General features: G+C 41.2%; 1 protein-coding gene across 10 annotated transcripts in view; it reads left to right on the forward strand.

The window, feature by feature from the left end:
• The window catches only part of PKHD1 (PKHD1 ciliary IPT domain containing fibrocystin/polyductin), a 448,592-nt gene that overhangs the window by 226,255 nt on the left and 209,610 nt on the right, over positions 1-12,727 (forward strand). For all 10 annotated transcript variants that reach the window (XM_079147500.1, XM_079147498.1, XM_079147502.1 and 7 more), the window contains 2 exons: positions 444-621; positions 2,045-2,240. In XM_079147500.1, the coding sequence (XP_079003626.1) occupies positions 444-621; positions 2,045-2,240 (374 nt within the window). The remainder of the gene's footprint in view (positions 1-443; positions 622-2,044; positions 2,241-12,727) is intronic.

Consider the following 12,727-nt stretch of genomic DNA (forward strand, 5'->3'; position numbering starts at 1 on the left):
GTCTAGGCACATCAAGTCCTGGGTTTCTATCATTGCACCCCATAGAAATACTTAATTACCCAAAATAATGTGTTTTCTGCTGTTAATAAACTTGATATATGGGAAAATTCCAACTGTAGACATTTCTTTGATAAAAGTATATAATTCTGGCCCATGTGAACTCACTATGGTGACATGACATTTATTAGTGGCCTCAGATCTGAGTGTTACCAATTGTCTGCCAGGCCAGGGTAATTTGGAAGTGATCCAATGCCAATTTCCACTGGACTGTTTTGATCTACACGATAACTACTAAAACCTGTACAGACCCTCAAATGATGGGCCTAAGATACACAGGAGAGAATAAAATATGATTATAATTGATGGACAGGAAATAAATTAGATCCAGAATGGACAAATAATCTTGGAGTTCATTTTTTTTTTCTTTTTTCAAATTACCCTAGGGTTAATTCTCCCGATATTTCTTATGATTTAAACCTGACGGACAGCAGAAATAAGACAACCACTGTCAATTATGTATATGACACATTGTCTAACCATTATGGCTGGATGGCTCTGCTTCTGGATCAAGAGACCTACTCATTGCAATTTGAGAATCCTTGGATCAACAGATCTTTTCAGGTAACCCCAGGGACCCATTCACTGGTATATCCCATCTCCAATATGTGATTCTTATAAATCCTGCTGTGCAGTAAATGAGTTGCAAATATTAGTGTCATCTGATGCTGGAGAAGAAACTGAAGCTACAGTTTTGCTAGGTGAATATAACTTGAATATGAGGTTTGGTTGGTTTGTTAACTTGAACATTTCAGAATCTGCTTAAATCCCATCTTAAATGCAGAATGGCTCTGCTTGAAAGATATGATTTACTAAATCAATGAAAACAACCTTAAATTATTCTCTAGAATTGCATTTTTAAAAATTTCAAGTTAAAAACCAAGCAGTATTTATACCCCAGTTGTTGGTAGCCAGAGAAAATGTCTTAAGAAGGCATTTGTACATTTCATACTGCCACCTTGTGGTCAAAGGTTAACTTTACAAGTGGAGGTCTCAGTCCGCTTGCTGGGTTGAGCGAAAGGAGTCAAAGGTCTAGGGGAGCAAAGAGGGATAGCAACTTGGAAAGTGGGCATATTTTGGAAAACAAGTAATCCAGTGAATTCTTCAAGTTTATTTTCTTTCTTTAACACAGTTCTTTCTGTCTCATATACATCTCCCCAGTCATGGGAGGTGAACTCAGGGAGACAGAAGCTGTTATAGATGTACTACGGTTGTGGGGAATTCTGAACAGAATCTCCTGATCCTCTCACCACTGTCCTCAGCAAGGATATGCACCTCTCTTTCCTTCTTTTGGGTTCCCATGAGAACATTCTGGGGATTTTTCATAAAGTGAAGGTGGCAGGATGTGTGACTCTGGAGGTAGGCATCCTGGGTGTATACCCCAACTCAGTTCTCTCCTGTTTTGTGAAACAAAGCAAGTTACTGAACCTCTTCTGGCCTCAGTTTCCTCCACTAGAAAATGAGAGCATAAGAGTAACAGTCACAGAGGGGTCTTTTGAGAATTGGATGACTCTAATGACTGCTGACTGAGGGTGTGGAGACCGCTCCAACAGTGCTAGCTAGCTATTGTGGTTTTGAATGTGTGCCACTTCTGTCATTGCCTGCCTCTTCAAGTTGTGAGAAAGACTGGGAGGGGATTCTAGATGGGTCCCTGTCTCTTCTAGATGTTTGACCTGAGACAAGCCAATTCACTGGTCTGAGCCAGGGTTTTCTCCTTTGTTAACTGAGGTTGTTAAAAAAGAAGAAACTTATGGCTTCTTTCAGTCTTCCTGTCCTATGATTTGGAGGTATGAACTTTTTATCGTAGTTTTGAACTTCTTATGGAATAGAATTAAGTAGGCTCAGCTCCCACAAGAAAAGCTGTTTCTAAACTCTCCTATTTCTAAACTACTTCATATGTGTTCTTAGCTCTTGATTGTTTTTTGGGAGGTGGGGTGAGAGAGTTCTTACTAAATGATTGCCATTTTGATATTTTTCTCACTTCAAGTATGAAGCAACATTTGACAACTTTGCTCCTGGGAATTACCTACTGCTGGTGCACACAGACATGCCACTTCAGCTTGACATTCTTGTAAGATGTGGGAGTCGGGTGGGTCAATCTCTTCCATCTCTACCATCACCTGGGCAGGACCAAGGCTGTGACTGGTTCTTCAACAGACAATCAAGGCAACTCACATATCTGGGTAAGTGTTCAACTGGGGTTGAATTTTGAGGTCATTGAGTCAGAAACCATCATTTATTTTTGAATTTCAAACATATGTGCTGTGAAGTGAAATACTGAAGGGAACAGCTAAAAATTTATAATCGAATGAGTGGGCTCTCAAGTCAGATTGCCTGGGTTTAAATTCCAATTCCATGACTTAATAGACAGGGGACACAGAACAGGTTCTTTTTCTCTCTAAGTTCTGATCTCTCTCAAAGAACTTCCTTTCTTATTATTCATGTTACACAGAATCCCAGTGTTAACATCAGGATTGTCCCCTCCTTTTGACTTCCTGGAGTTTATCTCTCATTCTTTTTCCATTCCAGTGTCAGCACTGGTTACTCTGAGAACCATGGTGTCCACTTGTACCAACCTAATCAGTTCACTGTGAGACCACTTCTTAAAGTGTTCTGTAAGAAAGAAAATCTGAAAAAGCATATCTCTAGAATGATGATTTTGTTATAAATTGCTCTTAATAAATCCTGGTCAAATTCAGGGGACCTTATCAGTATGGCAAGTCTCAGACTCTGCCACAAGCCAGACTTTTCCTAAGCGCTTAGAGAGCTTGGCAGTTGTCCAGAACCCCTTGTCTCTCCCACCTGTGCCTGCCCATGTCATAAAAGGGTCTGACATAGACTGTTCCCTTTTAATTGCAACAGAGAGGAGAGTCTTGTGCTTTCCCTGTTTTAAGTTTTTTTTTTTTTTTTCCAATTGGACTGTCACATGTTTTCTTTACACTGAATTGTACCTTTCACATTTTATATCTAATTTAATCCATCTATTAATGTAACCTAACACTATAAAAACTCAGGATGGACAGAGATTGCAGACACTGTTTTACCACAGGAGCTGAATATAGTCATTAAGTAAGAGCAAATAGTTGCCATTAACTTTATAACTATTCACTTGATATGGATTCTTGGAAAAAAATCAATTTTAATTGCTCTCTTTCTGGTACTTAGCACACTTCTAAAACCTGCTTGGTCAGGTTTTGTTCATGAACTGCAAGCTAATTTGAATGCTCACATAAGCCAAATATTTATGACACAAAGAAAAACAAATGATGCAGCCACAGATTATCTTCCCCTTTGATAGCATTAGCAATTGAATTAATGGCAAGTTGTGCTGTTATACTTTATGTTCACCTCTTTGGTATACATGCACATCTGTGTTAAGTGTCTGTGCCTGTGTACATATACACTGATGTGCAGGTGTACATCTGTGTATGTGTGTACATATGACATAGATAACTGTTAATATAGTTCACTAGGTAGTCTTCATTCAAAAAATATTTGTATAAAAACATCCTAAAGTATCTACCCTTATGGGAGTCACAGAAGGTTGGTTGAGAGTGTCTTAAACCTGGTAATACTTGCTCCTTGAAGAGGATTTCCAGTAGTAGCTCTCATGGTGAGTGTTGCTTCCTTCATCCTCTGAGTGTGTGGCACAGATGAGTGATAGAGCCACTTCTCTATCTCTGGGCTGGCCCAGTGAGGATCGAGGACTCAGGAGGATCTGAGACGTGCACTGCTTCTCCATGGTGGTGCCCCTGCAGCTACAGTGGGTTGTGTGGATTTGGCTGTAACTTTGGATATTCTCTGTGTAAATTTATAGCATCTGTAGCGGGGTGGTGTTAGGGCACTTGCTTTCTGCAGACCTGTCAGCATTCCCCAGTGCCATGTGCCAGAGAGATAGTTACTATAGCCAGTATCCCAACAAACCCCCAGGAAATAGATTCCCAGTTCTGGTCCACACATTTGATATGTTGATTGGAGTGCTACTTTCGCCTAATTTTTTTTTTTTTTTTTCGAGCTTTGTAACTCTAAGATTTGGACTGGGATAATTTGCATAAAATCTACTTAATCAAAGAAGAGACCTTAGGCCAAGACATCGCCATCTACATGGGCATGTGCTAGGATGCAAACACACGGGACGAATTGTACTGACAGAAGTGTCATTTCATTGTGGGGAACTCCTCAACCTCTTTCAGGCGCCTTGGTTCCAGGTCAGGTTTCTGGGGGTGGTGGCACTGCTCCTTCTTTGGATGGTGTTTCATGCCTAGAGCTGCTTCACCGATGGCTGCATTTCAAACATTTTCTAAGTGAACACTCTTTTGTTTGCTTGCAACCTCACTATACATGCCTCAGGATAGGAAGTTTTTACAAAGTCACAATTATCTACATTTCCCCCCATTGGGCTGCTTCACATGTGATTGAAGCTACCTGATTAATCTTAGACCCAGCAGAGAATGGCAAAGATCAGAACCCAGGCATTCTAGCTCCTGGCTATGGATCCCTCCACTAGAGTGTGCTGCCCACTAAATAATCATTGATCACTAACCAAAGGGGATGGGGAGGTTGGTGCTAGGCGGGGTTGTGGAAGAAAACTTTTCATTGATCCCCAGTGACAAAGAAAAAAGTGCTGCATGTATGTTTTAAGTTTTGTCTTTGTTCAACAGACATCCTTATGGATTGCTGGGTTTTCGAAAAGCTCATGGTCAGTGCTTGAAACTTATAGTTTTAATCAGTGACTGACTGACTGTTTCACTTAGGGCATAGCATTACAATTGTTCCATGCCTTACTAGCTTTATTTATACCATGACGTCAAGAGTACTTACTTGTCTTAAAAATATAGTATTAAATGCTCAAATATATTAGAGTATGATAAGCATGCCATGTTACTTTACTAATATTTTTCTCAGTAGACTATTATTTTTTTTTTCTTTTTCCCCATGTGATAAGTTCTTTTTTCTTTTTTTAACTAGATTTTTTTAGGCAGTTGAGGTCCATGATCATATGACATGCACAGTATATTGTTTCCACGATCGGACTTGAATACCATTTAAGCAATTGTTATCTGAAGAATAAGATAACTTTATTCTTTTGAAAAATATCTTTTAAGGAGTTTGGTTCGGATTGTCTTCCCAAAGCTACTAACATTTTTGCCTGAGGAGCTGCTTACAAGAAGCCACAAGTTGAAGAGCCTCTGGGCTATGGTTGTGTTAGGACCCAGCAATATTTGATATGATAAACTATTAAGAAGAGCTGGTCCCCACTACTACGTCTCTGCCATGGTTGAGAACGGGTGTGACTGTAGAAAAGTGTTCTTCCTCACTGACAAAGTTGGGAGTCAAATCCAGCAAGCCTGTTTTCCTCCTCGCAGTTTCACTTACTGGCAGCTCATGCCTCTGCCTCACAGAACCAGTTCTTACTGCCTCTTTCCCTGCTGCTTTTTCCAGGGATGTTTCAGTTCATGGTGAACTATTTTTATTTTTTAGTTACATTAACGCTATGAAATAATTAGTCAGCTAATTAATCTGGTTTACAAGCTTTGTAGGATTCTTCAGCTGTCAGTCAGGCCCAGGCCCGAGGCCTCCCTCTAGTCTCAGCTCTCTTGCTCATGTGATTCCTGTTGCCATGGCTACTGGCTACATCTGCTGACACCCCACTCTCTATTTATTGCTTAATTAAGAATTTCACGCTCAGCCCTTATCTGCCTCTAAGAACAAGCGCACACTGTTAAGAAATTCCAAATTTAGGCCCAGACACAAGGAAAGCCTTTCTTATGGACTTGGCTGCATGGAGCCTCTCTAACGATCCTCTCGGCATCTCAGCCGCCACCCTTCAATCAAAAATCATTAAATGGGGCAGAGATAATGAGCATGTAGCATATCAAAAGAAGGATGTTTGCTTGGTCCAAAGGAGGAAAAGCTGCTAGGCCCCATGCTCAGCTCCACTTCAAAGGGAGATGAGACCCCCTCATCACTAGGGCCTGATAAAGCCTCATTTGTTCTGGGCTTGACTTATGCAAAAGGTCTGGTATGTCAGAGTCCCATCTCACAGACGTGAATTCCCCCCACCTCTTGCTTCCACCTCCACCGGCCCCCTCCCCGGCCTTCCCCACACTCGTGTGTCAGCACTTAGGCAGCTGGGTCCCCCAAAGCATCAGGCGGAGCGTATAATCACTGACTCTCCACTCACAATGGACACTTGTAGGGGGGTGACCAGGAGGAGGTCTTTATCACAATAGGAGCACAATTATTGCAGCTGCTGGGGAGGGCTGTGCTTCTTCCTGTAGAAATATAATAGGACTTGTCCAAAACAGGAGGTGAAGGTTGAGGGTTGGGGGTGCGGTTGCGAGGGGTGGAGAAACAATCTTGAGTTGATTATTCATATTCTGACTCTTGGAAGCCCGATGTGGAGCCAGTGGGGTTCCAGCAGCTGCTCGTACACAGCCCTCTTCTAATAATTGTACATTCTGTCAGGGGTCAACTTACTTTTGACCCTCTCCTTTTATATTGGTAAAAGGCTCTTTAGGGCAAACTGTTGGGTTGTGGCAGGGTGCATTAAATACTCAGGGCCCCTTCCCTTTGCTTTATCCCCCACCCAACCAGCAGCCGGTGATAAATTCATATCAGATGCTGCACCATTCACAGTTGCCCTCCTGAGTTCACACAGCCCCCACTCAGGCAGCAGAGATGTGGCGGAAATGGGGATATTGTGTGAGGCAGCAGCTGAGTAGGTCTGCCTGTGAGGCTCAGAGGCTCCCGCTGCACTACCTTCTTCTGATCGGACTGAAAAAGCTCTCTCTTGGCAGGCTGGCCAAGCCACGTGTCCAAATGTCCCCCTCACCAAGATAAAGGCTGGCTGTGTGTCGAGGAGCCGGGGCTGTGCTCTACAGGGTGAGAGCACGGTGGACAGGAGGACAGATGGATTTCATTGTGTGTGCCAAGTTGCTTTGAAGAGCTCAAGTCACATCCAAGCAGAGAAATCAGAAAATGTGCTGCTAACTTGGGGATCTGAAATTAAGGAAGCTTTCCTGAGTTGGAGGCCAGGCTCATGATTGTGGCTGCTGTCCAGGTTGCCTGTTCTCCAAAGCAGTGCTGGCGCTGGCTGATGCCTGGACTCCTCTGTTCTTCAGGGTGTCTGGAAGACCCCCTGTGATTCCTTGAGAAGGAATTCTGTTAGGATCTAAGGAGGAGGCGGGAGTCAACTGGCTCTACTGAGCTCTTGGGAGGATTTTGTAGGCAGAGTGGAATCATAATCTTTTGCAACTCTGCAGCCATTCCCATGCTGAAGCCCTCTAAGGCAATCTATAGCATTCTAGTTAATAAATTAATTTACATTCTTATAGAAAACTCATTCCCCAAGATCCCCAAGGACCTTTACCAGTAATGTAGAGGATTGACTTGAGGGAAATGTACTAACCTTTGCAGTGAAAATATAGATAATGGAACAGGAAGTGGGGATGTGAAAAGGGAGTTTGCCTCTTGGTTAGAGGCAACTTCTCCAAAAGAAAAAGATAGAGAGGGAAGAAGAAAGGAAGGAAGGAAGAGAGGGAGAGGAGAGAGAGGGAACAAGGGAGAAAAACTTAGAAGTCAGAATTCAATGGACTTTTTGGGAATCATTCAGGTTAGGGAACTAAGTCTCTGCTATACCAAGTGGACAACCTTAATTCACACAGGTTATAGGTGGTGTGACCAGTATTCAAACTCAGATTTTTTGACTCTGGGACTATTGCTTTTATTATTATGTTACTTTAAAAAAAAAAAAACTAAGCTTGTGTACCCACCCTTGAAAGCCACACCTTCTTCCTTTTACAGGAAAATCCCATACTTACTAGGTAACACTCTGCTTCCCAGACTTTAGATATTTGGACACCGTTGTTATACTTTTGTGGCATTCTTCTGCCTCCTTTACTATCATATATCTAATAAGTTTTCATAAACTAATTCCTAACTGCCTTATTTTTAAAACCCAACTTCTTATTCAATATTATCCATATAAGCATGGGTTTAATGGGCTAGTTGTGTTTTCTAAGTACATTAAAACTCATAGCCACTAAAATAAAACTTTTTATGCCATCAAGATGATCACTACATGCTTTATATTTGGGAAATATAATGTGGTCTGTAAGTGTTTGGTTGAATTCATAAAAGGTGGTTATTATTAATACAAGCATCTCTTCTATCAGGGTCTTTCTCATCACTTGTTAAGAATGCTTGCTCTTGTGAACATGCCATGTATTGGAGAGTGTGCTACAAGAGAAGCTGCATAATTCCTTAAATCAGTGTTTTTGAAATTCATCCCAAGGACAAACAAGCAGAATGCTTGTTCCTAGGCCCCTCCCTGGAGTTTGTGGTTCCGTAAGTCTGCAGGAAACTCAGGATGTCACAAATGTCCCCATACAAGTGTGGTAAACATCCCTCTGAGTCAGAGCCACAATTGTTATTGTTCTCTGAGTTAATTAAGAAGGTTTAATTGAGCTAGCTCTCAGGACTGTGGTTAATTCAGATATATCTGTCTGCATCTCGATCAAATTCTTTTACACTTAAAAAATTACACTCTTTCATGAATGAATGCTATTAGGATTAATAGAAGACTCTAAGGTGATCACAGGATTTTCATATAGTATTGCCATGAAGGTCTTTAAAAGATCATGTGTTGTGGGGGCCACAGTGATTTCCATGGTCGTCTCTATCAGGCTGAATTCATAACAGAAGTGTTGGTCCTGTGACTCAAGCTGCCCAGGGACCAATTGACAAGCAAGCCTTTTCTGCAGCTAAATAAAAACGGTAAACTTCTGGGGAATGAGGTCAAGTTCACTCAGCAGGACAAGACAAACAGCAGGAGTATGAAGGTGTGTGCTGCAGTTTTGAGGAGAAGAGGTGGAGGTAGTAGACATAGCAAGCTAAGATGAGAGGGGATCAGATCTAACAGCCATGTCAGGAAGTCAAAGCTGGTGTCAGGGTCAACTGCAGGCAGAAGCAGAAAGAGAAGCCATGAACCAGGGTGGGATTGGGTACAATTTGCAGACATCAGCTGCAGTTGCTATTCTGTGTTTTCGTTGTGTAGTCTGTGACTGATCTATATTGGATTAATGTGGAATGAATGAGGAGTTCTAAAAGGTGAATAAACTGAAATGTCAAAGTGAGACTGGGGATATGAATGGAAGAGTAAAATAGGGAAGGAGTGTGTGGCTTACTAAGGTGCCACGTGCAGTGCATTTTCTTTTTAAATCAGGTACTCATTTCTCCCTCCAAAATTTCAAGAGTATTAGACCTGACCTAGAGGAGACACAATTTACCAGCAACAGCACCTCACCCTGTAGGCACTTGAATGCACTTCAACTACTTGGGTAATTGCATCTACTTGGGTAATTCCCCTTCCTCTCAACAGGGGCCATTTCTTGGCACATTTTTCTCTTCCTCATACACGGCTGTGTTTATAGCAAGCTTAGATCACATAGCATTCATCAGAAGACTCTGGCAATTATTGAGCCGAATGCTTTTCTTCTTTTGGAGGACCAGTTCTTACAATCTGGGAAGGATCAACTACAACGGGGCTTCATTTACAAACGGGAAAGATTAACCATTCTCATATTATGAATACAAAGTCAGAAATCCGAAACATCCAGAAAGCACGCGTACAATGGCATGGCTTGTGGAAAGCTTTACAACTTTTCCCAAGTCAGTACCTTTATTCTTAAATGATTTTCATTCCTCTTTGTATTTATTCAAATTGGAAATGACACTTCACATTTACAGTCTTTTAGAGTCAAAACACTTAGCACACTAGCAGATCTCGTTATGTTGCTTACAACTCCGTAATGGTGCAGCTCATCATGATTAGGTGCAGCTGTAAAAAGAGCGAAAAATGTAAAAGCATATTTCTTGAGCCTTGTTAACTGGCGCCTAGCATAACGTGCATACCATAATGGTAGTGTCGATAATAGCTAATGTTTATTGTTCACTATGTGCCAGGCCCTGTACCAAGCATGTTCCATGGAATATGTCACTCTTTTTTTTAATCAACAACTCTAGAAGGAAACTTGTATGATTTTCCCATTTCCTAATGAATTGTGTAACTAACCTCTCAGTTGTCCCTATCCACGAAGAGGAAGGGCCAGTATTCAAATCTAGGCTATCATCCCCAACATAGGGACCCTTCCACATTTTCCTTGCCACGCTCCATTGTTACTCACATCTGGAAATGGTCTTTGGGAAGATTTCCTCTTGTGACCTGCATTCACCTGCTCAGAACCAGCCCCAGAGGCACACGGAGAGCAGTGCTATGGGATGTGAGACTCTGCCAATTTTTCCTACTTTTGATAACTTCTCTGTCTTCTCTGATACTGAAAGTGCTTCATGGCATTCAGACACTTAACTTTAATGCGTGAACAGTAGATTTCCAATATGATTTTTAGTTTTCCAATGTCTCTTTGAGGAAGGGGTCCTCCTGGAGGTGGAGGCCGTTTATGCACATGTAGAGACTAGAAAATCAGTGGCTGCTCAGTGCAGAAGCCATTCACAGGGTGCAGCGACAGCTACACACCTGTCAGGTCTTGCACCAGGAAGCCTCAGTTTGCCAAGAACGCACCTGGGTAGGGAATAATGGAACCAGAAGACAGATGGAACAGTCTCTGGTGGACATTAGATGTGTGGAGGATGTGCTCCCTCGGTCCCAGGCGTCGTCAGCATAATGAGAACTACAATGTATGGATGCTTGCTGGATTCCTTCTCACTCAAGGGATTTTGGATACATTGGTTCTTTTCCCTCTGTTTTAATTTTTTCATGTATCTGGTGGGAGAAAACAATGTCGTGAATCTTTCCTTCCCCCAAACGTTCTCTTATAGGTATAATTTTACTTATTTTAGGTTGAATAAATCATTGTAAAAACTGTTATTACTTCCCTTACCTCTGGCACTGTTGTAAAGAAGAGGGTGCAGACATACTGAAATCTACGTTGCGTAGAAACCATTAAACAAGAGTGGTTTTTATAACATCTTTAAATGAACTGATTTCTCTTTCCGAATGTTTTCCTGGACTTCTTTTTAATTTGCCTTCCTTAAGAGTTTGATTCTATGGCAATATTTAATCCCTTCATCTTGAAGAAAGGCATTCCATTGTTACTGTCTTTGCACGTGTTCCGATGCCATCTTGTCTATTATTGTCTTTTCTTTCAGTGAATCCTAATTGTTTTTTTTTTCTTTTGCCTTTTGCCTCTAGGGGAGTAAGCACAATGTGTTTAAATTGTCCCTTAAGTACTGGGTACTCACAATAGAGCCTTGTAAACTTGAAATTTCTAAATTGGCCCATGAAAATGAAGTCTCTGCTTTACCAGCACTCTCTATGGTCATAACATGGATAAGAAAAATCCCTCTCTCAAATAGTTGGAGGCAGTGGGTTTAACTCAGAGGGAATACCTGCCAAGCATGTGCAAGACACTGGGTTTGTTTTCCAGCACCGCAAAATGAAACAAACTGTGGAGACAAAGCTAATTATTGATGCAATACTAAATTAATAATTGTTAATCAATAACTAGCAATTGAGTTGAGAAAAATTTGGGATAAATGTCATAGTATGGAATTAGAAGTGCTTTTCAACTTTAGAGAACCTATAGATCAGTGTACACAGAAGTGGATGTGTCAGAACTTACAGATAAAAAGAGATGAGATGGTTGACTGGTGGCTTTATTATTATTTTTTTAATGTTACCAAGTTGAGTAAAATATGCAAGAAGATAAAGGAACAATATAAGCAAAGTCTTGGAAGTGGTGATAAAAATGGAACACATCAAGAGCATGTTGTCATTGTGCCTGGTCCTAAGATGTGACAGTATAAAGAGAAGTCAAGACTCATGCATTTTATAATTGAAAAAAAATTAAATTAGAAAATGATCAAAATAAGAATACAAGAATTGGAGAGTTCTCATCATTAATCTCTTTAGAGATTATGTTCCTTATAATGTTCTGAAGCTCATGCTTTGTTGTTAAAAAGAATGATTTCTGGTCTATCCCATCTGTGATGGAAGAAAGGGTTTAGGGTCCCAGGGAAATAAAAATGGAGAGCAGGGGTTTGACCAAGACCCTGAGGCTGCAGCCTGGCTCAGCATTGGGTCCTCCATTGGTGGGCGTTGCTGGCTAACCTGACATCTGATAAGGCAGAAAGGTAATTAACCAATAAGAGACAAGGTGTTACCAGAAAAATGGAGTTCGTGCACCTGATTACTAATTAATCAGGCGTGAGAGCACCTTGTAGATGCATTCACTATTTAATTATAGCAGCCTCTCTTGGCAAAGGAGCATATGTTCCCAGCTTAATCTACTGGTTTATACTGACATCAAATTGTCATTATCAGAAAGAATCAGGCCTTTTGATTATTTCCACTAATTTATTGAACACTTAAAATTAATGAACCCCAGGTCTTTTAAATGTGCTCAGTTGGTTTGGAAGATGGGCGGAGAAAGGGGGTGGGGGAAAAACCTTCATTAAAAGGGCAATTTGTTTGGATAAAGGTAAAGCAAATACATTTCATGGGTGATCTGAATTATATTGGCAAAAAACACATGAATTCTGAAAAGTGAGCCTACAAAGTGATGGAAAGAAAATAGGATATGGGGAAAAGACCTGCTGAACACCATTGGCTCCTAGGAGCATATGGCTAAAGGTCCCCCCATCCCTTGAC

Source organism: Sciurus vulgaris (assembly GCF_902686455.1).
Source record: "Sciurus vulgaris genome assembly, chromosome: 7".
Lineage (NCBI taxonomy): Eukaryota > Metazoa > Chordata > Mammalia > Rodentia > Sciuridae > Sciurus > Sciurus vulgaris.